Consider the following 26,586-nt stretch of genomic DNA (forward strand, 5'->3'; position numbering starts at 1 on the left):
TCTGCAGGCCGCATGGAGCTGGACACAGGCTTAACGAGTGCTTTGCCACTCTTGGTGATGTGGAAGGTGATTGGCATGCCCTCCGTCAGGTGCGTTACACACTTGGGCTCTCCTGCCCTGAGGGTCATTGGGATGACTTGTCCCGCCAGGACAGTGTCTCGGGGAGAGGCTGCGCACGTCTCGCGTCCCCTAGCATCACCGCTGAGGGGTCAGGGCCAGGGAGGGCGCAGCCAGCGCCGGGGAAGTGGAGCTGAGGCCCCGGCCGGCTGCAGGAGGCAGATGGGAGGGGGCAGTCGGTGGGGTGTGGACGCTCCGGGGAGCGCTTGGAGCAGTGTGAGCAGAGACACACTGTAGAGCTCCGTGCCAGGAAGCTTCACGGCAGGCGTGAGGCCCAGGCTGGTTGTCCAGCCTCTGAGCACCTGTAAAACGGGAGGTGGTGGTGGTTCTCAGGATCATGCTCGTGAAGTGTGTCCTATGCTGACTGGACAGAGCAGGCAGGTGGTGCGTGTCAGTTACTTATCATCGTCGTAAGAATACTGGTGGGATAGTATCACTGATGAATTTTAAGTTTCTAAGTCTGAAAATAGCCTCAGAATCCTACTCAACACAGCTCTCTGACAGCAGTGCCGTCGATGGGCGCTGGGACGGTGGGGAAGCCTGTTAGCTGCCCCTGGTGTGGTGTGGCCAGAGAGGGTTGGGGTACTTGAGAGAACACCCCCTTCCTCACAGGTCTCTGGGTTCAATCATCTACATCTGCAGAGGTTTTTCTGGGGTTGTAGGGTAGCTTTTTCAGGAGCCCTGTCTTTTGGCGGGGGTGTATGCTAAACCAGTGACTTGGGGTGGCACTAGAACCAGAACTTTAGGGGTGAAGGGACCTTTAGCCTTGCTGGACCTTGGAGCTGAGCAGAGTCACACGAGTAGTGTCCTTGGCCCCCAGGATGCCGGGCATGGGCCGAGCCAGAAGGGAAAGCCCACGTGGGTTTGGCCTTAATGTAAAGGCCAAAGGCAGCCAGTCTCAAAGAAGACTTAAGCACAGCGATGTCTGCTCTTTGATCTTTGGAATAAAGTCAGTGTCAGTAAAGCTGACATGATGACACTTTTTCTTGGCTATGATTATAAAAGCAATAAAGTACTTACTGAAGAAACTTGGAAAATACAGAAAGGAAATTACCCATAATTTTCCTGTTGTTAACACTTTCCTGTTCTTAACAGAGCATATGTCTCTCTGTTATTTTAATGTTACTTTAAATGTGTCACAGATGTGTCATTTTTGTATGTTTGTTTAAATCTAACTCTAGATAAGTGATTCTTCCTGTCTTAAAAAGCTCTTTTAAACAATTTTTAAAGATGGAATTGATGTATATTATTTCCTAAATAACTAGGCAGAGATGTTTACAACTTTTCACTTTTTGTAAACAGCCCATAGTGCATATTTCTGCATGTTTCTGTACGTTGGGCCACTTCCTGAGTGTGGCTTCACAGCCCTGTGGCTGAACGTCAAGATCGAGAGTTGCACAGCTCTGGGTTTGAGTCCTGGTCGTGGAATCTTGGACCATTTACCATCTGTCTAATGAATAGTTTTCTTAAAATCTGTAAAATGGAGAAAATATTGACTAATACTTGCCTCAGGGACTATTTGGGAGACTAACGAAAACGCTGGTAATGTGGGTGGTGTTGTGTAATATCTCAGGGCAGTCATCTTTTCAGGCTCTTACGCATACTGCTTCCCAGAAGGTTATCCAGCTCACCTTCACGAGGGTAAGCATCTCTGGAAACTACGACAGAGGATATAGCTGTTTTCATCTAAAAAATGATCCAGCTACTGGAGCTAGCGAGCAAGGCCGGGCCATCCTGCTTTCAGACTTGGCGGTTCCCTCCGAGCACCGTGGCCTGCAGGGGTCTGTGCTGTGGCTGCCCGGCGAGGCCGCGTGGCCGGTGGGCTGAAGCAGTGCATGGGGCCCAGCCAAGCGCCTTCTTGGCACCCCCCTGCCCCAGCGGCCCTCCCGGCCGTGAGCTCCTCCAGATTGGGGGTCCCGGAGTGCACTGTGGGTTCCGTAGGACACCAGCGTTGGGAGGCTGAGGCCCACTGGTCGTTCTTGCCCATGATGGGTTGAGGACGTGCCACGTGAGTGGGCTGCTTCCCTCTAGGTTGCTCCAGCTGTCCTGGCTCTTTGTGGGTCTGAGCCCTTTCTTTCCTGGGCTGGCCGTGGCCTGGGCCCGGAGCAGCAGGGCTGGGGCCCCAGCCCTCCTCCTGTCTGTCGCTCAGCTCTCAGGCCCTTCCCTGTGCAGCAGCTTCTCTGAGGGCCTCCCTCTCCCGTTAACATTTTAGAGGCTCTTCAGAGGCTCTCCCGCTAGAGAAGGAGCTGTGCACAGGTGGGGCGCTGCGGCAGCGGAGAGAGGCAGAGGTGCAGATCCCGCGGGCGGGCTGATGGGAGCGCTGGCTCAGCAACAGGAAGGAACGCTCTAGAAACACACAGGCTTTCTGCTTTGCAGTTTCAGTCGGCTTCCTCACACTTTTGAGCTTAGATTATAAACAACCTTTGAAGGGCTGATTCAAGACTTTCTAAATAGTGGTACAGACATTAATTGGCCTGTAACAATTAAAGATAAATAAAATGATTTATAATTAGCTCATTAACTGTGTCAGGAAATGGGAGTTTTAAAAAGGATCGTCCATCCCCAAAATAGAAGTGATTCAGTCACTCGCTGCAGGTCTCACTGGTCGCTGCCCAGCAGCCCTTCTTTGCAGCGGGTGGAGAGGCAGCTGCTAACTCGGGACGTCTGGGCCGCCGGGGCGCTCGGACTCCGCTGTCTTAGTGTAAGTGCATCCACGGGGGCTTGAAAATCTACCGTAAAACTCCAGTAGTGAACTCCAAATACTTTCCCCAAGCCATTGTTTTTGGCAAAAATGCAGACAGTGAACATTGTGGAGCTGAGGGGAGGGAGCTCCAATTTCTGAGAAACCACTGGCTTTTTAAGGCTTTTGAGGGTTTTAAGAAGACTTGGAAGGAGTGGGAGAGGGAGAGAATAAATTAACAGTTGAAGTGAGTTTCTAGTGTTTTCTGTGGCATTTTACATTGTAATCAAAAAGCCTGGTTTTCCACAAGCACTTGGAGTTGAGCAGGTTCCTGGAGGGTGTGGAAGGGAAGAGTGACTCACGGTCAGCAGTAGGGCGGGGCCCTGGGGACAGTGGGCTGGGAAAGTTGGATGAGTTAATACTTGAGAGCACAGCTCTGACTGACAGGATTGGGTGCTGACAGGTCTCGCGACCACATTGGAGGAGGCTGCCTTCATTCATCTGGCTTTTCTGTTCCTTAAAGCAGTGAATGAAATCTGACCTCTGACCGTGGCTTTCCTTAGAAAAAGCTGCGGGGATTTCAGATCTAGGGGAACAGGCAACCCTCTGTGCTTCCCCCTTGCAGACCCGCATCAGTAACTGCTTGGCCTGTTAGCTTTGCCCCTTTTCTGTCCACGCTGTTTTATTTTAAGTGTACTTCATTGTCCTCGCTTCTGGCCCCTTGTGTCATTGTGTCTCTCACCTGCTGTGGTGCGTCTGCCTGTCCTCCTTGTTTGTGTACAGAGATGTCACCGTGGAACAACTTGCAGGTTGCGCTGGGCTGGGAATGGGAGAAGGAGCAGCTTTGCGTGGGGCTGGGCACCGAGGCTCCCACGTGAGAAGGCAGGGAAAAACCGGGGGTGGGCGCCACTTCCCCGGGGCCCGCGCTTCAGAACCAGCCAGCCTTCCCTGGCTTCGGTTCAGATTTAGACAGAGTCGGGAACCCTGCAACCCTGCCAGCCCAACTTCTAAAATCGAAAGTCATCCTCCTGAAATGGGTCTTCTCTTTTCATGAATAGCTTTATTAGCTATGAAATTAGATAGTTTGGTTCTCTAACTTAATAATCCATCTTTTGCTCTTTAAAAAAGCTCATTGAATTGGATTTCATAAATGTTTACAGCAACCAACCGTATACCAGCTGCTGAGATAGATACGGAAACATTGCTGATCTTGATAATTTGGGACCAGAAGCAAAAATTAATCTGGGACATGTACTAAAAATTGAAAAGTCAGTCATTACCTTTTGAGTGGGTTTGGCCTCTTACAAGAGAGCAATTGTAAATGAGAAATGTCTTTTTTCATTTTTCAGTGAACTTTATTTTCTAATATCTAGATTAAAAGCATGCTTGTTAATAATGTTCAGAAGTTTGTTTTCCAGTAGTTTCATGATGAAAACTGAAATGCACCGAAAACTCTGGTCTCACCATTTTCATCTTTCTTAAAATAGCCAGGAAGGGAATCAGTTCAGGGCTTGCTCCGCTGCGTTGTATCAATTTGAGATTCTTCCAGATTGACTCTCGGAGTTGCGTGTGGTCTGTATGGGCCAGTAGCCAAGGCTGGAGTGTCTCCGAATCCACTGCTCAGAGACAAGGCATTAGGCGTGCTGCGCTTTCCTGCTTCCGCTGCCTGCAGGGTTCCTTTTGCACACAGACAGCAGACCTTTCCCACCGTGCCCCACCTGATGAGACCACTTAAGAGGCTCAAGCTGCCGCCACACAAAGCCGTCCAGAGCACCGCTCCTTGCGGGCCTTATCCCTTTAGGGCCCACGGTGGCGCGGGCACTCGGGTCCTCAGCTTAGGATGAGGGCTGCGTTGCGCGGAGGTTTCCAGCGTTCGTTCTCGGCCTCGTGGCTGCAAAGTGGGTCCTCTCTGTCGCTCTTGCTGCCCTCTCCCCACAAGACGCCTTGCGGTCAGCTTCTGACTCCCGTATTTCTTTGGATTTGAGGTGCTATTACTTGCAAAAACCCAACCCATTCAAAGTTGTCTTTTTCTGCGGGGCAGAAATATTGGGTTGGCCAAAACGTTCGTTCGGTTTTAAGTAAAACTAAGAGACGCCTTTTTCATTTTCACCAAGAACTTTATTGAACAACATATTCATTAACTGAACGAACTTTTTGGCCAGCCCAATATAAACTTCATCTGGACAACTTCCTACAGATCAGCCAATCTAAAGAGATGCACCGTTATGGAATGTACCATGAAGAAAGAGAAATATTTAACTTTGCATTGATTTAATGCTCAGCCATTGATGGAAAGATGCATCCCAATCTTAGACATGTTGAAATGTTAAGGAAAAAAGAGTACGTTTTCGTGATGATGAAAGAATCGTCTTGCTCAATTCCAGTTACATCAGTTACTTTGGAAAATGCTCTAATCAGGCACCATTGTTACTAACATCTTGTCAGGCTCTTAAATCCTAGTTTCGTAAATGGAGCAGTGAGTATGTGTTTAAATTATATCAAGAACTATAATGCTTAGTTTTGACAGACAAGGCTCTTATTTGTCCACATTTAGCCCTAAGATTCTAAAACGTTTACTTAGAGAACCTTTGAGAGCCCCCGGACCAGGGCGTGTTTTTATCCCTTGTCTCCCGTTGGAAGGCGCGTGGGCAGGGTGCACTCTCCCCAGGCCCCTGGGCGAGGCCTGTGCCCCCTGGGGGTGCCGCCCCTCATTCCCGGACGGTGGCGCCTAGCAGGATGGAAGGAGTGAGGATCCCAGAGAGGGCATGTGGTCCTGGGGCCGCCTGCTCTGCCTGTGCTGAGCGTCGCGTCGCTCAGCCGTCGGGGTGGAGCCCAGGGAGCTGCAGCCGCCAGCCCCACGTGGCTCTTGGGACTGAATGAAGTAAAGCTACAACCTGAGGCCCTCAGTCGCAGCAGCCATGCCTCAGGTGCCCGGTAGCCACTTGCAGAACGGTGTGTGCTCACAGGAGTCCTGTCCGCAGCCTGTGCTGGGGGACGGCTGGGCCCCTCCCACCTTGCCCTCGGCGGGCAGCATCGCTAGCCTGTGCCACCCCACTCCGCGTGGATTTTAGGGCCTGGCAGAGGTGCTGGCACCAGTAAACCGAGGGACTTGGAAACCTCGCTGCTGGTTAGGGGCGGGATGGGAAGGGTGGCGTCAGGGCTTAGAAGCCTGACCGACTTGATGTTCTTTTTTCTTTAAATTAAGCGATCAGTATTCCTAATTAAAATTAGGAAATGAATACAAGCAAAAAGAATAAAAAAATTACAAGTAATCTTGTCATCTAGAAGTACAGTTGACTTTTTTTGTGTTGTATTTAATGTTTTGTTGTTTCCAAGTGTTAAATATAATCAGTGGTGTAATGAGCATCCTCTCGGGCAGTTGTTTTCCCTCTAAAATGTATCATTTTTTCTCCTTTTCCCTTTTAAATTTATACATATGATGAGTACATTCTTGTAAAAACCCAAAATCCCAGCAGCGCCCGAGTGTAGAGTAGGAGGTGGCCACTCTCTCACCAGCTCATCCGTCACCCGCCGCCCTGGCACGCGGGCCTCTTAGACCTTCTCCTGAGTTAGGTGCACGCGGGGTGTGTCTGTCACCTCTCTGTCACGGAGCCTCCCCTTGCTCTTCTCAGTGGGCGGACGGCGCCCCGTCCTGACCCACGGCCCTGCTGCGAGCGTGTATGTGTGGGTCTGGAGCCCAGGTGTCCAGGCGTGGGGTTCCGGGCTCAGCGAGGGATGCCTTTCTTTAGCCTTGAGGTGCGTTGTCAGCTGATCCGAGAGCGTGAGGTCCAGTCCGAGAGAGGCCTGGTCTTTCTGAACAAGTCCTTCCTGCTTCTGACATGTGCACTTGACATTTGCTTTTTAATTTGTTTACACTCCGCATGATTCTTGTTAGAATTTCTTGGTAATTATTTGACTCTCTCAGTCTTTGCGTTGTGATTGTCATTTTTGTGTTGGAGTCTGGAAAGGCCTCCTTCAAGTTCGAGATAGCTGATGGTTCCCCTTGCTTTTTTCCCCTGACTTCTTCTATTTGATGTTTTCATTTAGTAGTTTAACTCTGCATCTGTGTTATGTTTTCAAATGTAGAACAAGGCAGGAATCTAACTTCATTGTTTTTCCACTACTGTGTCAGGATTAGGTTTGGCTACAAAGAGCGAAAGTAACAGAGTGATGGTGGCCTGATCCCAGGGGACCAGCCCACCTTCTCCCTCTGCTGCCTTTCTCAGCCTTGCGGGGATCACGGTTCTGGAGGCCGGCCGCAGGCCAACTCGCTGGGACTAGGGAAGGGGAAGGGGAAAGGGCTGTGGGAGCTCTCCCCTTAGGAAACCCTCCGAGAAGGTCTCCCCAGGGCCTTCCGCTGGGGCCTGCGGTCACCTGCATCTGCAGGATCAGATGGTCCCTGGCCTCTTAAGTGGCCTGGGCCCTCCAGGTGATCGTCGTTCCTGCTGGTTTTGACATACCACCTCTCTGACCCATGATAGAGGAATTTTTCCGTGATGGTCACAGCACAGAAATTTCCTTGGAAGATTTGGAGACTGAAAGCTAGTGGGGTGACGTGAGTTCTAGGAGATGCGGTGACTAAATTGTGAGCCATGGAGGAGACTTGGGTGTGGTTTTATGTAGACGTCTTGTCAGCTGTGAGATTCCTCTGACGTTCTGATATGTGAGAAGAGTAACTGTCCTCGTTTTCAAGTAGAAAAGATCAAAACTTTTGTGGCATAATTCAGCAAAGCACTTTGGAGAACCGAATGCGTGTGTATGTTCAGTGTCGGAAGCAGTGGCTGCACACGTGGTCGCTGGCACTTAGTGTGAGGGTGTGTTGTCCTGACCATCATAGGTCATTTCTTAAAGTGATGAAACTACTTGTAATGTGGTACTGAATAAATAATCCCAGCTCTTTTATTTAGCACTGTTTACATTTTTTTAAAAGGACAGTTGACCATTTAAGTCATTTCTGCTAACAAATCAAGTTATCCGGTACAGGGGTAAACTATTTCTTGGATGTTGATTTTTGATGACATTGTACAGGGAAGGAAGATCTTAAGTGACAAAGTCATAAGCAAAAAATGCATTTTATCGAAACTTGATTCATCCCTCACATATTGGTTGAATGCTCACCACGAGCGAGCGCTGTTGGGGCGCTGAGATCAGGCCTTTGCTCCCGGAGGTCACCTTCCCCGGTCAGAGCCAGGCTGCAGGCGGTCACCACGCCGGGCGGAGGGCGGGGCGCTGCTTCTCCCGCCTGCAGGCTCTGTTGGGCTGCCCTGACCCACAGCTGCACTGCCTGCCCCACCCCTCCCAGCCCTCGTGCTTCCCCTCTCCTCTCAGCGTTCCTTCCACCAAGAGCCTGAGCTGGAGGAGGCAGCTGCAGGGCTCTCTGAATCTGCCTGCGCCTCACGATGGTTGTTAGACCTTCTCGTGCCTTTCTGCTGCACCGATGGTGCACCACCCTCCAGAGCCACGTGGTCCTCAGGCGGCCCCAGCGGTCACGCAGTGCCTCGCCGGTCCCTGCTTGCCTCGAGGAAGAGCCTGCAGGGGCTGGGCCAGAGCCGCGCTGTCCAGCCAGGCCGCAGCAGGATCCCTTCCGTTCCCAGAAGGCAAAGCAAAAATCCTCTTCCTAATATTTGTTACAGCCATTGCCAATTTTTAGATGCAGTTTAATACGAATTTCAGCTAGGCGTTTCGTTAGTGTCTCTTGCCGCCGGAACCCAGCGCTGAAACCAGGAGGCGTGTGCTCCGCCGGCGCTCCGCTCTGGGACGTGGGCGCGCCTCGGCCTCGTTACTCATCTCTCCTGGATCGGGAGGGGAGGCGTGCTTGCCGGTGGCGGGGAAGGGGCGCCCTGCTCTGTGACAGGCACGTCAGCAGGCACCTGACGACGGACACTGTCACCCTGGGCGGTGTCTGTGCCTCCCGGGCCTGGGGACGGGCCTCCTGGGAAGCTGACGGGTGACTTCGCGTGTTGCTCCTTCATATGTGACAGTTCTCGCCACCCTGCAGGCGCAGCCTGGCAGTGACATTTTGGCAAATCGGAATGGCCTGTTTCCTAGATGCTTTAACGTGTTACATTTGTGGGGTGTGGATAGGATTTTGCCACGCCAGGTTTGCTGTTCTTCTTCTGTGTCTCTGGGCCAGTTGCTTAGGTGCTCTAGGCCCATATCCTTATTTGACGTCTCTATACTTCTCTACTCCTGGTGTTACCAGAACAGCGCTGAGCTGCAGGAGAGCGTGTGCTCTCAGTGCTTTGATGGACTGACTGCTCAGCGAGGTGACGGCTGATCCAGTGGCACGTGCTGTTGTCCCGAGGAGCCCTGTGCTGTCTCCTGACAGCGTTACTGTCACTTGTTAACAGGGGGAGGTCCCCGGTGTGGTCACTAACCTGACACATCTGGTCCTGCTGACGACATTGCCGAGCGCTGGGAACCATGGGCCACCCTGCTGACGTGACGTGCCTGCTGAGCTGCTGGAAGAGATGCGGTTAAAGGCTTAGGATGTAGTTGGCTCTGGGTGGTTGTTGAGATGTTAGAAGCTCTACCTGATAAATCGTGGAGTTGGGTAGATATTTTGGAAAAATTACTGCATTTTAATGTTGCATGACTTTCTGCCTTTTTGGGTTTACTAAAAACGGGACTCGTGGCTGAATCAGCAGCATGCTTGGGGTGAAGTTTTGCATGATTTAAAAAAAAAAATTAAACGTGATAACGTCAGGACTCCAATCAGTGATGGCCTCACTGACCTTGCAGATGCACCGTGAACAAGCCTGTCGAGCGTTTATTTCCTGTGTGTGTCCCGTGTGTGCTGTCAGTGGCTTCGAGTGGCTTTTAAACTGAGTGTTAGGATGGTCACTTCAATGAGTAGTGGGGGTGGCAGTCCTGAGGGTGAGAGAGTGAGGCTGGCCTTAAGCAAGAGCTGAGGGAAGGTGAGATGTTAGACGTCCTGTCCTTACCTTTGTCGCTTGGCACTGGAAGGTCTTGTTAAGTATTGTCTGCTGTCGGGTGGACTGTCTTGCTAGCTGTTGAGCTAATGTGATAGTATTGTTGAACAAATTTCATTTTGTCTTCTCTTTTCCTAGCTAATAATCAAACCTAGAATGGAAGCAGCTAGATTTGACTTGACGTAATTCCTAGGATTGGGTTACTTGCTTGCCGGTCTTTAAATCCCTAAAAGTACCTGAGGGTGACCTGTCTTTCCTTCCTGGGTCTGCGGCCCAGATCCTTGGCTGAGACTTGGCTCCCGTTGCCACCGCCAGGGACTGGCGGGGACGTGAGGTTTGGGGCAGGGGTGTGAGGCGGCTTTCGGCGCCCGCTCCTTTCTCCTGAAACCACTGCTTTCTAGACCTTTGTTAGGAAAGACCGAGAGGGAGAGAGGGCCGACTGACGCGTGTCCCGCACACCTTGGGGCTGGCCTCCTTGCGGGAGTCTTGAGGGGGGACGCTCCAGTGCTGAGTTGAGTGGGGCTTTCTGCCCGAGAGACGTGGTCGTGGGCCCTGCGTGCTGGGTCTAGGGTGTTGTCCGCTGGTGGGCCGGGCAGACCTGGCTGTTGAGACTTGGGGCCGCCAGGCTGCCGAGGACACGTGTCTTCCTGGCCTGTCTCAGACCCTTTCGTGAGGGTGCCCGTGGGCGCAGAGCACAGCCCGGACAGGGTGAGAAACCCACTGGGTTTCCCTGCGCTGCCTCAGTTGGGATCACCCTCCGTCTTTCACGGATGGAGTTCTCTCAGTTCGTTCATGTAAAGTCCCTGAAATGTTTCTTTTGAATAAGCCTTTAAATGCCAATTGAAAGTTTTGATATTTATATCAACAAAATTCGCTCGTGTTACTCTGTGGTGCTGAACCGTACCGTGGAATTTCATCCACCACAGAGTGTTCATTTCATTATATACTTTCAGAGGAAACAAGAAACTGGATTTTAAGTGGCCAGAAATATATTTTAGTGTCATGCTGATCTAATAGCAGAATGAGAAGTGTGGTTAAGTTTAATTGTAACTCTAGTGTGTTTCTCTTTTGTCTGCTAGACTTCATGAGGAAATAATTGACTTTTATAACTTCATGTCCCCTTGTCCTGAAGAAGCAGCCATGAGAAGAGAGGTGGTGAAAAGGATCGAAACTGTGGTTAAAGATCTTTGGCCGACGGCTGATGTGGGTATACCCTTTGCACTTCTGTGTCGCTACAAGTTCATGTCAGCACCCTGTGGCCGCCTGTGTCTGTGGGTCTGTGCAGACGTGGCGGAGGCCATGCTTCCAGGTTCCAGGGGGTCCTGGGATGGGTGGCCGCCCTTACCGAGGAGCTGGTTAGAGACGCACGCGCCCTGCCCCGCCCAGTCAGAAACGCTGGGCCTGCCCGGGTGGGATCTCTGCCGAGCTTGGGTGGCTCTGACACCTTCAAGTGTGAGGGCCATTGGCCCGAGGGAGTTCCTTTTTGGAACAGTGTGGTTATTTTTCCTGGTTTAAGTTTACCTTAAGATTAGAAGCTTTACCTCTTCCCTGCATCACCCATCGCAGCGTGTGTTCCGTTTTGTGAAACTACACACCACTGTTCCAGAGAGCGAACGCGTGTGCGTTGAGATGCGGTCCGTGGGCACTTGGAGCGCGGGGCAGCGGGAGACGGCCCTCGGGCCAGCCCCGGGCTTCCCCTCCTGTGCACAGTGACACACGGGGCACTTTCGGCTCTGCACTTTGGTGCCCTGGGACAGAGCCCTGCCCTGCGCCTTCCGCGGGCTTGAAACCGGCTCTCAACAGGCCCCGGCTTTGCGGGCTGTGGGTGAGGCCAGGAACCGTTACGCCCTTTAGTGCTGAGTTGTTAAAAGACTCCTTTCTGGGGCTGGAGTTTACCTTACAGACCGAGAGGAGTTTGTCTGACCGCTGGGCCCTGGCGGCGGCAGCGCGGCGGGAGAAGGGGCGGGGCAGGGCCGTCCGCGTGGCCGCGTCTCAGGCGCTCGCTCTCTGTTGCAGGTGCAGATATTTGGCAGCTTCAGCACGGGCCTCTATCTTCCCACCAGGTGAGGCCCAGCTGCGCCACTGCGCGCGCGGAGGACCAGGGTTGGGTCTGCATAGCGGGGGTGGGGGGTGTCTGCACGTGTGGCAAGGCTAAAGTAGGTTCCTTGCATTCAAAGCTAAGGCTAGAGACGCGAGCGAAAGGAAGAGACGGTGGAGCCCAGAGGGGATATTGCAGGAAATAAAAATTTAATGACCGTTTTGATAATTGACTGCTTTGCATTCTTCCTCTTGCACTTAATGTGGTGGGATACAGAGCGCCTGGCTCCTGGGAGCCGGAGGAAGTGAGAGCCGTGGGAGCAAGTGCAATAGAAGACGGTCTGAGACTTTTGGATTTGTTTTTGAAAGATTCATCTTATGTTTTAATGAAGGTTCAAGCAAACTTCTACTTGAACCGTATTTTGTAGGGATTTTTATGGGATAGAAAAACGTCAAAGAAGTTTGCATTCTAAAGCCGTTCTCCAGTGTACCCTCGTCAAGGACTCTTCAGTATGTTAGTTTCATGTGTATCATTTTATTAAAAGCGTATATTCTCCCAAGCCACTGTTAACGCTTGGAGACTAAAGAGGCCACAGTCTCAGGATTTGGGTTGGCGTTGGCAGGGCCAGCGGGGAACTGGACAGATTCGAGGTGTCCAGGAGCCCGGGCTAGCGCAGCCGTGAGGGCCTCGGTTGCCTCGGGGTGCGGGACACTCGGTCAGCGTTTGCTTTCCACCTCTGTTATGAGTGGCTCGTAAGCTGCTCTCTCTCACCGAGCGAGGGGGGCTTCACGGCACTCCGTCTGCCTCTCGGAGGACCTGCGGGCCTGTGCCGGGGGCGCTGGTTGGCTCGGCCGCGTGCGCTGCCGTGTGGGGAGGCGAGCAGGGCTCACACTCGCTTTTCTCCCACCCAGCGACATCGACTTAGTGGTCTTTGGAAAATGGGAGCGCCCTCCGCTGCAGCTGTTGGAGCAGGCCCTGCGGAAACACAGCGTGGCCGAGCCGGGCTCCATCAAGGTCCTCGACAAGGCGACGGTAAGTGCGGGTTGTGGGCCCCGTCCCCGGGCCCGTGCAGGGGCTCTGCACGCCCGCAGGCAGCCTGCGTCCCACGGGGTCAGCTGATGTGGACAGCGGTTTCTGGCTGCGTGTTTGAAGGCTTCCCTGCTTGTAGTGTAAACGCGCTTGTATTTTTTTGTGGCTAGGAGTTCAAGCTGAGAATGTTTAGATACCATCTGAAGTACAAGCTGTGAGAGCGCCAAACTGTTCCTGCTCTAAAGTGTACGATGGGGTCGTCTCTCGTGAGGCCGCATAGGGAAAGGATGTTAACACCCGAAATGAGACACATCCAGAGGCTGCCTTTTGTGGAGAATGTAGCAGAATGATTAGACTGTGGCATTTATTACGTAGAAAAAGATTACCATTTGCCAAGTTATACTTCAGAGAGAGAAACTTGCCTGTCCTTTCATCGTTCCAAAACTGTACCTGTGTGAAAACTGTGCTTCTCTCGGGAGAGGATGGAAGATGAGGCGGCTTTGGATGCGTGGGCCCAGGTTCACCCTAGTCCAGGGCTGCCGGCAGCTCAGGAGCCCGGGGTTACCTGCCTGTGGGTGCTGGTTATCGGAGCCTCAGCTCTGCCCTTTTGTGGCTCTGCCGTTTGTCCGTCGCGTTGGCCCCTCGAGAGTGCACGGTGGGTGGCCGGTGGTCTCTGACCTGGTGTCCTTGTTGAGGTGTAGAGCAGCTCAGGAGGCTCAGCCTGATTGTCCTGGGTTCCAGAACTTTCTGGAGGACAGACCATATGCTGAGTAGATGCTGCAGGAGCCGCGTGGTCAGGTGGCCCCATTGCTGTCACACGCCTCCTCAGCTGCTGGAGGCCCGTCGTAGGCCGAGGGGCGGGGTCCACGTGCTCTCCTCCACGAGTGTCAGCTGTTGCCAGGCAGCCCTCTCTGCTGGGCAGCCTCGCCGGCATCTCATCACGGGCTCTGAGCCCAGCGCGAGAGCTGTGTTTAAGGTGAAAAGTGGTCTGTTTTGAACAACCACCAGAACATAAGTATTGCAGTGTTACTACCAATCTCCAGAATCTGGGGCTTCAACACATGAGCAAGGGAGAGAGAGAGTGTGTGTGTGTGTGAAGGGCAGGAGGGTGCCGGGAGTGATTTGGGGAGAGAAGTCAGTGCATACAGAAGAGGCTTCATAGCTGTGTCCAGAGGTGCTGGGGAAGATGCTTGCCCCTGAGGAGTTTACCACGTCCGGGAGGCGTGGGCCCTTGACCATGGGCTCCTAAGGCTGAAGCAGTTTTGATCAGTTCTGTGGGAAAGTGTTTTGTTTCCTCTGCCTTCTTGGACCTCGCCCTGCCTGGTGGTGGAGGTGATCTCCAGGAGAGACTGTCACCACCTGCTGGCCTGTCTCTCTCACATGTGTCCTGGGCAGTCGGCCCCCAGGTGTGTATGTTTTAGAGCCCAGAGCAGGTGTGGACTTCCAGACATTTCAAACCTTTCGTGAGACCCCGATTGTTTTGGCGGAGGGAATGTCCTTTTTTATGCCTTAGAGGTTGCCTTTTTTTCTGGAAGAACACAGTTTTGTGTGGGGCAGGTGTGGTCTGAATGGTTGCTTCGGCAGCTTTTATGAGGCTGGTTTTGAGTGCCTTTTGGTGATGATTCTTGTTACTGAGAGTATTTCCAGAATAGCCTTTTATTTGATTTTCAGGGAAAAAAAATTTTTTTAAGTTAAATGGTCTTAAAGAGTGAAAACCCACAGTAGAGTTGTTTGGAAAAACAATATCAGTACAAAATATAATTTAAAAAATGGCGTTGAAGTTACTTTGAATGCTTTCAGAAATTCTAGCAAATGTGATTTGGGGACCAAAAGCTCCTGCCATCCCCAGGCCCTCATGGTGGCACAGGGCCTCAGCTGGCTTCCCCTCATGGTAGGCAGGCTTGTGGAGCACAGGCCCTGCAGAGAGCAGGTGGTTGGTGCTCGGTCACCAGCGAGGCGCCGGGTCAGGCTGGCAGGGCCGGGCAGAGATGAGCGCTAGCTGTTGTCGGATGGGGGGTGGCCTCGCGGGCTCCTGGGGTTGATGCTGGGGAAGTCCCTTTTCTTCTCATCTTTACAATCCGGGGTTCATGATCTCTAAGCCCCTTTTGTGTATAAGGAGAAGAACCCTCTGTACAACTTGCGAAACATCTGATGCCTGAACGTGGAAAACGTTGCCCGTTAAAGCACAATTTTCTGTTTTCTAAAGCACAATTAAATTTTTGCAGGTACCGATAATAAAACTCACAGACCAGGAGACGGAAGTTAAAGTCGACATCAGCTTTAACATGGAGACTGGGGTCCGGGCAGCAGAGTTCATCAAGAATTACATGAAGGTGCTGTCTCAGCAAGTTAGCACAGTGAAAACAAGGGGGTGATAATCTTTAACGAGAAAGACCGTAGCAGTTGAATTTATCCTACAGTACTATTTCTAGAGACGCTTTGAAACTACAGAGCCGTTTTGCAGATTTGCCTTCCTTGGCTAACCGTTTCATACACTTGAGCATTATTTTAGAGCACGTTGTTGAAATATTCTTTCTGATTATTACAAAATGACCATCCCTGTAGCTCAGCGTGCCTGATTGGAAGTTGAGTACATCATAGTGGAGTGTATGTAGATGTGCTTACTTTGGGTGGTCTCAGTGCCTAAGGATGGGACGCCTTCACTGGACTCTGACCAGGTGTGTGGTCCAGTTAAGTGGAGAGTCCTTCCCTCCTGTTGTCGCGGAGGTGGCGAGGCGACCCCAGCACCATCATCTGGACCCTGCCTCTGCCCACAGTTTCGGGACCGTGCGCCTCCAGAGCTCCCCTTCCCTCTGCACCATCAGGCTTGTCTGAAGGGCCATTTCTACCCCAGCAGAGCAGGAAAAGCAGCAGAAGCTTCCACCTCCCTCCACCCCCTTCTCAGCCCTTCTGCCCTCCACCCTTCGCCCTGCGTTTGGCGATGTTGCCTTCTGCTGGCCTCCTGCTGCCCCCCTTGCTCCTCTCATGGGTGCTTCTGAGTGCTGGCGTTTGCACACTGCTGCACAGCCGGTGAGCCCTGAGAGCCCTGCGCTGGGCACCGGCGAGCGGGGAGACACTGGGAGGAAATGCTCATTCACTCCCCAGCCCCACTGGGCTTGGGGTCTCCATGCAGGCTCCCCACCTCATCCCTGCTGAACCGTAACCTGGGGAGGGGCCCCCCAGTGGGGCCCTGACGAGCCCCTCACGTGATTCATTCTCAGGCCCCTACGGTGTGAGGATGATTGGCCTTGAGCCTTCCGAGGGGCAAGAGGATGAAGTGAGCTTCCTGTCTGCCACGTGGAATTTGTTGTGTGAGAAGTCTTCCAAGCCCTAGAATCTAACCAGATGATGTTTTTCTTTTGGAATTTACAGAAATATTCATTGCTGCCTTACTTGATTTTAGTACTGAAACAGTTCCTCCTGCAGAGGGACCTGAATGAAGTTTTTACAGGTGGAATTAGCTCGTACAGCCTAATTTTAATGGCCATCAGCTTTCTACAGGTGAGTGTGCTTTCTCTCGAGAACCTTTGACCCTGAGGCTTCTGTGGGAGTATCCTTCCTTGACGTTCTTACCGGTTGCTTCACGGGTTCCAGCTCCTTGCTGTCCCTTCAGTATTCTGTTTTGGTGTGGTAGAAATTGACTTCTAATCTTCATAATAAAACTCTGTTTTGATCAGTACTTTTTCCTTTGCTCCTTCATAGCTTATTTTTGTATCCGATTTAACTGTTGGAGGGAGGGCTTATCTCGTTCTGTCAATCGGGTGTATATTGATCTATCCTTGAAGAAACACTCTTTATATTTAGAAAAATTTCATGCCTTGAGGGACAGTGAAAAACTGTTTCTCAGTTCTTGACTGTGATTTATACTGCAAAATTTGTCTCAGAAAAAAAGTTGGCTACCACAGAAAGTAAAAAAATACTGAAGAGGGCTTTTTTTTCTGAGTGATGAAAAATCAGTATTTTGTCTTTAATTATCTGTCGCCCTTATTTTGTTGAGTACCATGGAAAAATCAATCAAGAGAGAACCTCCCTAAGTTATTAAATGCTGTGATGCAGTGATAAACTATACTTATACTGATTTTTAGACATATATTCTCTAAGTTAACGGAGACATGAATTGCCCCGTTTACATTTACTGGGATGAAGGACTGCGCCTGTGTTCTAGCTGCACGGCACCGTCCTCCATGTTTACCAGCAGGTTTGCATTTGTGGTTTATGTCCAGAATTTGGTCATTTTTCTCAGTGTCATTAGTACAGCTGACAGTAGGGTTGCTGGTCACAGCGCATGTTGATTTTTTCCACCATGTTGATTTCACCATGTTGATTTCCTTGGCATGTTTTTGCAGAGGTGCTGTAAGAACGGTGAAAATGGAGTTCCGCGCCTGTTTTCTTACCGTTCTAATGACACTGCCTTGGCCTCCCCTTTCACCCCGGAGATGCCGCCCTTGTAGCCGTTCTTCCTGAGTTTTCGGACATTATTTTGAACAGAGCACAACCTTGTGTGCTTTATTTATCTCCTCCCTTTTTCCTGATTGGAACTATTCCAGTAGCCTTGTAACGGACCACTGCCCACTCTCGTGGTGCTGGGCTCCCCGTCTGAAGTGACCACGGAGGCCACACCCGGCCGGGGCGGGGTTGCCCCTGTCCCCTGCCCATCCCTCAGTGCCTTGCCCGCCCTGCCTCAAAGCCGTGACTGCTGTAGCAGTCTGTGTTCATTTCATGGCTCATTGAGGTCAGGAGGCCCAGCCTTGCCCCGGGTGGGCTCTCAGCTGGATGATTTTTGACTAAGGCCAGGAAGATAAGGAAGGGAGAGGTAAGGCAAAAGGAAGAATGTAGCAATGTGCCTTTGTAAGGGCTTCCGAACCCTGAAAACACCTGCAGGCCTTAGAAGCCATATTTCCTTGCAGAGCCCTGTGTTATAAACATTTTCAGCCCTTGTGCTGCCAGGACCTGGACTTTTACGTCCTTTTGGACTTGACCGTCCTTTTCTTGATTGCCGCTGTCCAGTGTGACTTGCTGTGTGAGGGCAGTGCTGTCTGCTCGGTCCAGCAGCATGGCCGTGTGTGCTTTCAGGGCGCTGGCAGTGTGGCTATAGCAGCCCAGCAAACTGAATGTTTAATTTGTTTGTTTTAATCCGTTTAAGTATAAATACTCACATACGACTCGTGGCCGTCACAGTGGGCAGCGCAGGTCCCTGTTGCTCACATTCGTGAGCCTCTTAAATTAGTGACACTTGGGTGGGGTCAGTAGACAGGGGCTTGGAGCTTCAGAATAAATCCATTACCTGCTTCAGGAAAGCGTGGTGTGGAGCTGAGGCTGACGCGCACCCGTATGCCGGGCAGGGATGTGCGTTTGCTGTAAACATCGGGATGCGGTGCTGACTGCCATACGCGGTTTACATGAACCCTTTCACGTGGCGCTGTGGTGCTGTTCAGTCTCACACTGCCCCCTGTTGGCTGTATTTCAGAATCATGGAATTGAGATTAGAATCTGTGAAAGTACCTCCACCATCTAGGTGACTAAATTGTGCAGAATATGGCCCACTTACTTATCAGTGTTTGGGAATTTGCGGTTCATCAGACGTCTGTGTAGGAGGTAGCTATATGGGTTACAGATTTCAAAGAATTAAAGTATAATTTAAAAATTCAGATGAGCAGCCTTTATTTCTTTTGCGCACTCTTGATTGGCAAAAGGTATCCAGACTCAGTGGGTGCCTCCTGGCTGCCTCTGCGAGTGTTCTCGCAGTGCTGGTGAGCAAGCGAGGGCCACCGACTGTGCGCACCCTCGGCTAGCTAGCCGACGCCCCCGCACGCTGCTGTGCGTAGAGAGTGACCGGAATCCCTGCAAACCGTGGATGCCTTGCTTTTACAGTTGCATCCGAGAATTGATGCCCGGAGAGCTGATGAAAACCTTGGAATGCTTCTTGTAGAATTTTTTGAACTCTACGGAAGAAATTTTAATTACTTGAAAACTGGTATTAGAATAAAAGAAGGAGGTGCCTATATCGCCAAAGAGGAGATCATGAAAGCCATGACCAGCGGGTACAGGCCATCGATGCTGTGCATTGAGGACCCCCTGCTGCCTGGTAAGGACCCTCGCTTTGCACTCGCCCCAGCATGGAGGCGTCGCGCGCCAGCCGGGTGTGGAGGGGCATGCACAGGCCCGCCCCCCACCCCCGCGACCACCCCAGCCGAGGGCACGGGATCCGATGCAGGTTCCTGCTGTACTAACAGAGTTAATGGTGGCACGTTCAGAATTTGTTCTTAATGCTTCTAAGTAACGTACTGTAAAGTTGCAACTTTGTTTACTTTCTGTAATCAGAAAAATGTAGAAAGTGAGAATTAAGAAAAAAAAATTACTTTTTCTGAATAGAAAAGTGTTACGTATCCATCAGAAACCATCTGCTTCCCAGAAGTTTGTCACATAGAAAAGTGAAGTATGCCATAATCCCCTCCCTTTTGATGTGTTTTTCTCCAGTTTTCCATATGTGGCTATTAACATTGATTGTTGCCTCCTTATTAATTGAATGGCGTCACATAATACCAACAGACTGCAGCTTGTCGTTTTATTTAAACAATACACCCGAGACCCCTTTCCTGTGTGCATGGGGAGTGTTGGTTGTAAGGGCTTCCTCCCCGAAGACCCCGAGGCAGGTTAGGGCGCTTTACACCCGCACCTTTGGCGGCCGTCTTCTAAATCTTTGCCGATCTGATGAAACCGTGCAGGGCACACTGTCACGCGCCTTACGGCTCTTTAATGATGAGTGAGGTTAGACACAGGGTTCCTGTCAACCACACAGATGTTTGTCGAGCATTTATTAGGTGACACCACACTGTTCTTACTGTTGGTGATAAAGTCAGTGACAGGGAAGGAGGTGGAGATTGTTAGCTCCAGGTACACTGCCCTTGGTGTTACTTTTTGTGTGAGCTCGTGTGCTTTGTCCATCTGTCTGCTGGACTGTCCCCACTGACTTTGTAAGGTCCTCTGTGGGTCAGGGAAGCCTTTCTTTGTTGACATGCTGTACTTTTGTCTCTTGTGTCTGTATTTGGTATTTTTTATTGTTTTGCTCCTGTATATGTTTTCCAACATCCTCAAATTTATGATTTTTGTTTTGTTTTGTTTTGTGGCTTCTGGGGTATGAAGTTTATTTCTCAACAGTCTTTCGGAAGGCTCTCCTCTGTGGTCTGTAAACGCTGTGGCCCACACAGTGCTTATCCCTCAGCCCAGTAGGACAGGTTTCTCTCACCGGTTTGTCTGTTTGGATCAGTTAAATGGCAGCCAATTCCTTGGTCTTCAGTGTTTGCTGAAATGTAACTGAAAAATGAAAACCCACGTAGTTACTGGGTTACATTATTATTAAACCTGGAAAGGAGAAGATTCCAGTACTTAAGGATATGTCTCCTAAAAAACACCCTCACCTGAATTGTGAAGAACGAGTTACGTGTAAAAATTAAAATTGGAAACTCTGCCATTCTTAACAGAAGTCAGCTCCTTGCCTGTAGCTCACTTGCCGACTTCAGTGGCGGCTTCGTTTTTATTTGCCGTCCACCCGAGAGTTTGGCCTGGCACCTTCTGTCCTCGAGGGTTTGCTCCTGCAGGTCGCCTCGGTGCTGACAGGTGTGGGACTCAGGCTGACCTGTCCTCTCGGTCAGGCCCTGGCAGTCTGGTTAAGGTTGTGCTTTGGCTCCATTGAGCTTTCTGCCATCCGGGGGGCGACCCTACTGTTTGAGGAACTGTCACTCTGTCTCCATGAATGACAGCTCTTTTAACGGAGGTGGATCCTGATCTGATGGTGAGATGGGCCCTCGGGCCGGAACACCCCCAGCTGCCCACGGCGATGGGCGCTGTGCACTTCCTGGCACCCGATCCGGCTGTGCTGGGGGGCCTGGAGGGCGTTTCAGGGCTGGGGGCCCGTGTGGGAAAGGCTCACGCAAGAGGACCACGCGGCTGGGTAGCGGCTCCCACGGCAGCCTTTCTGTTTCAGGGAACGACGTGGGCCGGAGCTCCTACGGGGCCATGCAAGTGAAGCAGGTGTTCGACTACGCCTACATCGTTCTCAGCCACGCCGTGTCGCCGCTCGCCAGGTCCTATCCCAACAGAGATTCTGAAAGGTAGCCCCGTCCTGGGTGCCGCAGCCTCTGCAGCACCGGCGCCCTGGCCTCTGTCGTTTGTTGATGGGTGTGCCACCCTATCTTGGGAGAACTGGGAATACTGGTAAAGGAAGGCCTTCCAGGAGTTCAGGATGGCCATTGTGGTCAAGAGTGGAAAATTTTTATTTAGGGAGTTAACATTTTCTCAGGGTGTTAGTTTTGGGGAGATCACTTCTGGTTTTTAAAGCTGTGGCACGGGGGCTTCCCTGGTGGCGCAGTGGTTGGGAGTGTGCCTGCCAATGCGGGGGACACGGGTTCGGGCCCTGGTCTGGGAGGATCCCACATGCCGCGGAGCGACTGGGCCCGTGAGCCACAACTACTGAGCCTGCGCGTCTGGAGCCTGTGCTCCGCAACAAGAGAGGCCGCGATAATGAGGCCCGCGCACCGTGATGAAGAGTGGCCCCCGCTTGCCGCGGCTGGAGAAAGCCCTCGCACGGAAGCGAAGACCCAACACAGCCATAAATAAATAAATATAAATTTAAAAAAAAAATTAAAAAAAAAAAAAGTCAATGACTCAGCTACTTGCCTTTTTAAAGCTGTGGCACGTGGTGCTTTTTCTCAGGCCGTCTTCAAGATGTGGGTGCTCAACTCCGAGGGACACGTCCACCCCCTGCCCCGGCCCCTTCCTGCACACTTGTCCCCCATTCCCTGTTTTGAGTGTGCACTCTCGTGGTGTATGCGCTGGGAAATGGGACCCCCGTGGTCACTGGGGCTGGGGAGGGCGGGCTTCCCTACTCGGCCCTGGGCTTCAGCAGTCTTTTGTAGATAGACGTAGGTCCGAGGACTTCTGCCTAAGAGCACCCACTTTTTCTGTACTGTGATCGCAAAATATGTTTGGGCTCAAACACCAGAAGTCGTACAGATTTTGTAAAATTATTTCGGCTCTTTACCCACCTTTCACTTAACGAGGTTCTGTGTTAAAATGTGAAGTAGCTGCTGGGAAGGATTGTTGACTCCCTGTGTCTTCTTGCTGCAGCACCTTAGGGAGGATCATCAAGGTGACCCAGGAGGTGATCGACTACCGGGCGTGGATCAAGGAGAAGTGGGGCAGCCGGGCCCACGCGGCGCCAGACCCCGGTGAGACGCCAGCCCAGGGCCGTTGCTGACCCGTCGGTGCAGCAGTGTCTCTTTGTCCCTTGGTGGTAAACTGTTCACTCTAAGGACACCTCGCCTTCTGTAAGAGTTTCATTTAAAACTGTTAGGGTTAGGCCAGTGCTGTCCACTAGAAATAACGTGTGTGCCACACGTGCAGTTCTAAAGCTCCTAGTGACTGCATTGCCAGCGTGGAAAGAAGCAGGTGAAATTAATTTTGATAATATATTTTATTTAACTTTTAGTATTCAAAATGTTAACATTTGAACAGGTAGTCAATATACGGAGTTACTGAGATTTCTTTTTGGTACTGCGTCCTTGATATCCAGTGTGTTTTTATACCTAGAGCACATCGTGATCAGGGTTTGTGCAATTTCCAGTTGAAACTGTACATCCACCTTGTTCCAGGCATATTTAAATGTTTTCCAGTAACTGAAGTGTAATTTAAAACATTAATTGAAACTAAGTAAATTAGAAATGCAGTTTGTCAGGCCCCTGAGCAGCATTTAAGGCACGGCGGGGCCCTCGGGCTGAGGTGCGTGACAGCTCTGTCTTCCCTCCGCAGACGACAGGATTAAGACCGCCGAGCGGGTGGGCGCATGCGAGGGGGAGCAGCCTCCGCGCCGGGACCCCGAGTCGCCCTGCGGCCCGCGCCTGGCCCTGTCCCTGCCCAGCCCCCAGCTGCTGTCCTCCGGCTCGTCCGCCTCCTCCGTGTCCTCGCTCTCCGGAAGCGACATCGTGAGTGTGTCTGCTGGGGGCGAGTATGTGTGGAAAATGCCCGCAGCCGTGAGTTTAAACTCTGCCCCCCTCGTTTTATCGCTTGCTCTGTGTGCCTGAGGCCACCCCACGCGCGCGCCCAGCGGTCCCCGCTGAGCCGAGAGCTTCAGGTGGCGGGCACGTGGCCCCTCGGGAGGGTGGGCCCGCGCAGCGCGGCTGCCGTGGGTCGTGTCTTACCCACTTACTGGGAGATGAGACCTTGCAGTCTGGGCGTCTCTTCTGCATTTCCTTTATGTTCTTCTTCAGTTTTGACATGACTCGGGGGAGACCTGGGCAGACCGGGGCTGCCTGCATCCTAGGACCCTGGGGGCTCACCCTCGGCCGCTCCCGTTGATGTGAGGGGCATGGGCCTCGGGTGTAGCCGTCCTCTTGTCCCCCCAGGATTCGGACACGCCCCCCTGCCCGACGCCCAGCGTGCGCCAGTTCAGCCTCCAGGCGCCTGCCCCTCTGCCGGCCAGCCTGCCCGCCGCCCTGCCCGTGCCGAGTGGCAGACCTCAGCCCGCCACGCCCAGGACGCTGGTCATGGCAACTAATACCCAGGTAAGCGGCTGGTGACGGCCCCGGGACCAGCTCCCAGCTGCTGCCTGCGCTGTAGGACTGGCTGATGCGGTAGAACTAGAGAAACAACTTTAACAATCTTTGGAAGGTCCATTTCTGTCTTGTAGGAAATTCTCTTCTCTGGGTGGATAGGATGTAATTCTTGTTCTATAGATGTCCGTGCAGCTGAGGCCCACCATGTCCTGTGTTTGCAGTGAGGGGACTCTTGGTTCCCGGGCACTGAGGTGGCTTTTGACAAGGTCCACATTGTTTTTCTGCAAATTACGTTGGCACCCAGCGTGAGACGACCGTCCTGGGGCCGTGCTGAGAGAGGGACTCTGCTGCTGTCCCTGGCCGGAGACGGACACTGTCCTTGCTTTCCCCTCAGATTCTCAGTGTTTACACTCTCACTAAGTTTTGATATAAACTTTGACTTCTCCACATTATTCATTAGGCAGTATTTATAGGGTTGTTTTCTATTTGAATATGTCCTCTTTTAAAAAATTTAGACAAAATTAGAGCGTAAAAGTTAATTTTAAATATTTTGAATTTGTACCTACTTCCCAAATATACATCAATTACACGTATATAAAACCCGTCACGTTAATTTACTTCTAAAGTAGAGCCAGTTTCTACAGTGTGGGTTACAATCCGAGTGTAAAGCAACGCGATGCGTGCGAATGTGTTGCCGAGTTCCTCGGCGTTGCCTGGCTCTCCGTCCAGGCAGGGCGTTCTCAGGACACGCCCCAGGCCGCGGGGACTGAGGGCAGCGGGTCCAGGATGCGTGGCGGCGGCCATCAGCATAGCACCCCCAGAAACCTTCAGTTGCTGTGTAAGCGTGAAATGAAGAGGCAGGTGCCTGCACTTGGAAGTAAACTCTGCCACAAATGATGAACTTGGCTCTAACCTCTCCTTGGGCTCAGCTCCCTCGAGAGCTGCATGCCGATCGATGCTGCCCGTGCTCTTCCTCCAGGATGCTGGGAGTGTCGGGGGGATGGTCAGGACCACATGCTGTGCCCGGTCCCATCTGTCACACGCACGGACAGTGAGTGAGGCAGAAGCTAAGATCATTCAAGTCTTAAGACGAGGCTCAAAGCCCACTTTCTCATTTTATTCCCAAACTTCAAACATTACTTGCAGTGGAGTAACTAAGGGAAATCCCACTCGAAAACCTCACGTGTACAGTCTCCCCTGCCCGCTCAGCGTGCAACAGGGACTTAGAGCTGGGGCCGCGAAGCCGTCAGAGGTCCCGGGAGTGGGCTCTTCCCGGGGCCTCGTGCCCCTGGGGGCTCAGAGCACCCATGGAGGAGAGGCCGTGGGTGTGCTCAGGCCCCGGGTGGGGGGAGGAGGTGTGAGGAAGGGGCACTGTGTGTGCCCTGCAGCCCCCGAGCGCACCCCTGAGGCCCCAGCTCCTGCTGCAGCCGCTGCCCTGGTGGCCACGGCCACTCTCCAGAGGTCTTTGGGGCAAATGCATACAATTCTAAGACGAGAGCAGTGAGGTTGGTGAAAGTGAGTGGAGGGGCTCCCGCCAGCACCTCTGCACCGTGACGGGCCGGTGATGCAAAGACGGAAGCGTTGGGAACTGGCGAGAGCGGGGGAGGGTGGCCACCCCGTCTGCAGGCCTTCGCTCGGGCCGGCCTCACGCCTTTCATCTGCCTTGTTGAGGACTCTTTCCGGAGACCAGGGGGGACAGGTATTTTGATGACTGTGGTTTTTTTGAATTGTTTGGTTTTCAGTGAATATTAAAACCTCACGACTTGGGTGACTGGACATACTTAACGTCGTCGTTGCTGTTTCAGAGTATAGAATGTGTCCGATTCAAAACAAAATGTTGTAGTCGGACACAAACTAAGGAGCCTGTTTGCAAATGGCACCCTCGTCGGCGCCCGTGGTAAGAACGGGATGGTTTAGCCTGTGTTGCGTTGGTGCCTCATGGATGTCTCCGGTCGCTCTCTCCCAGACCAGGTTTACGATACCTCCACCAACGCTCGGGGTGGCCCCCGTGCCCTGTAGACCAGCTGGCATCGAAGGAGCTCCGGCGCTGAAAGCTGTCCACCACGTGTCTTCCCCGGCCGTCCCGTCTGCGCCCCCCAGCGCGCTCGCCAGCCCTCACCTGTATTACAAGGTACGGGTTCTGTCCGCCCGGGTCCTGGGTTCCCACCAAGCAGGTTTGTGATAGCCCAGTGCTTAACACTTTCTCCACCGGAGAGGGAATTCCACAGAGATTTTTTTTTTTTTTTTCCTTCTCTGATCATTCAGCTTCATGTTTGCTTTCCCTGGTAACAAAACTTTACAAGCATTAAGAAGTTATTTTAAAATTTCGTATAGTTTAATTCATCATGTGTCTCTTTTTTCTATTGAATTTGTTAGCATAAAAATTATGTTTGAAGCGAAGAATATTTTGATTTCCCATTTTTCTGTTAATGTACATGCTAAAAGAACTTTGGTTTGCCAGAAGCAGATGATGAAACCAGGAACGATCACGCCCGTTTGCAGTGTTGTCTTCTCACCGTTTCACTCCCTCCCCATTCTTTGCCGTGGGTGCCCTGGGCAGAGGGCCCGGCAGGGCCTGCGTGCGATTGGCTTTCTAGTGACTGGGGGGTCCCTGTGAATGTGTTTGTCCATTGCCCTGTGGCTGCTCTAAGTCCAGATCCCACACGTTAGAAACTTGGTATCAGGAAGGCAGGTCGTTGTTACGGCGCCAGGATGTTGGAAAGAACCATGGCCGCGTACAGGCCTGGGGGTCGGGGCGCGAGGTCCACCTCCGCTCTGGTCAGCGTGCTCTGTTGCTTGTCTGATCACGTTTGCCAGTAAGTTTTGATGCCTGAGGGTTGGCTCTTTGGACCTATGTCACTGAGTCCTGCTTATCTTTTTTATTTAGAGTTAAGTAATAGAACGTTCCTTCCTGGATTTATCCATCCTGTCGCTACCTGGCTTGCTACGCTGATCTGTTAGAAATACTCAGGATGAAATTATAACTTTGCAGAGGGCAAAAGCACTCTTCCTTAATAGCATTTTGGCTTTCCTTCTTAACACCCTTCTGCTGGTTTTGCTCTGAAACCTTCCTGAGACCAGCCGTGTCTTCCCTGGTCTGCTGTGCGTGGGGCTTGGTGGCCTGGGAGCGGCCTGCACACACCCCGCTGACGTGGAATCCGCTCATGTGTTTCCAGAATGTCATGGTCGAAGTCTGGGGAAGAAAGTGAGAGGGACCCTCTTAGCTCTGTGGACACGTAG

General features: G+C 52.0%; 1 protein-coding gene across 2 annotated transcripts in view; it reads left to right on the top strand.

Annotated features, from left to right (window-relative positions):
* TENT4A (terminal nucleotidyltransferase 4A) overlaps window positions 1-26,586 on the top strand; it is a 43,629-nt gene that overhangs the window by 14,445 nt on the left and 2,598 nt on the right. For both annotated transcript variants that reach the window (XM_068535132.1, XM_068535133.1), the window contains exons 2-12: window positions 10,809-10,932; window positions 11,746-11,792; window positions 12,679-12,799; window positions 15,022-15,129; window positions 16,169-16,297; window positions 18,668-18,881; window positions 20,781-20,907; window positions 21,923-22,023; window positions 22,604-22,776; window positions 23,197-23,355; window positions 25,313-25,477. In XM_068535132.1, coding sequence (XP_068391233.1) covers window positions 10,809-10,932; window positions 11,746-11,792; window positions 12,679-12,799; window positions 15,022-15,129; window positions 16,169-16,297; window positions 18,668-18,881; window positions 20,781-20,907; window positions 21,923-22,023; window positions 22,604-22,776; window positions 23,197-23,355; window positions 25,313-25,477 — 1,468 coding nt within the window. The remainder of the gene's footprint in view (window positions 1-10,808; window positions 10,933-11,745; window positions 11,793-12,678; window positions 12,800-15,021; window positions 15,130-16,168; window positions 16,298-18,667; window positions 18,882-20,780; window positions 20,908-21,922; window positions 22,024-22,603; window positions 22,777-23,196; window positions 23,356-25,312; window positions 25,478-26,586) is intronic.

Source organism: Eschrichtius robustus, chromosome 2 (assembly GCF_028021215.1).
Source record: "Eschrichtius robustus isolate mEscRob2 chromosome 2, mEscRob2.pri, whole genome shotgun sequence".
Lineage (NCBI taxonomy): Eukaryota > Metazoa > Chordata > Mammalia > Artiodactyla > Eschrichtiidae > Eschrichtius > Eschrichtius robustus.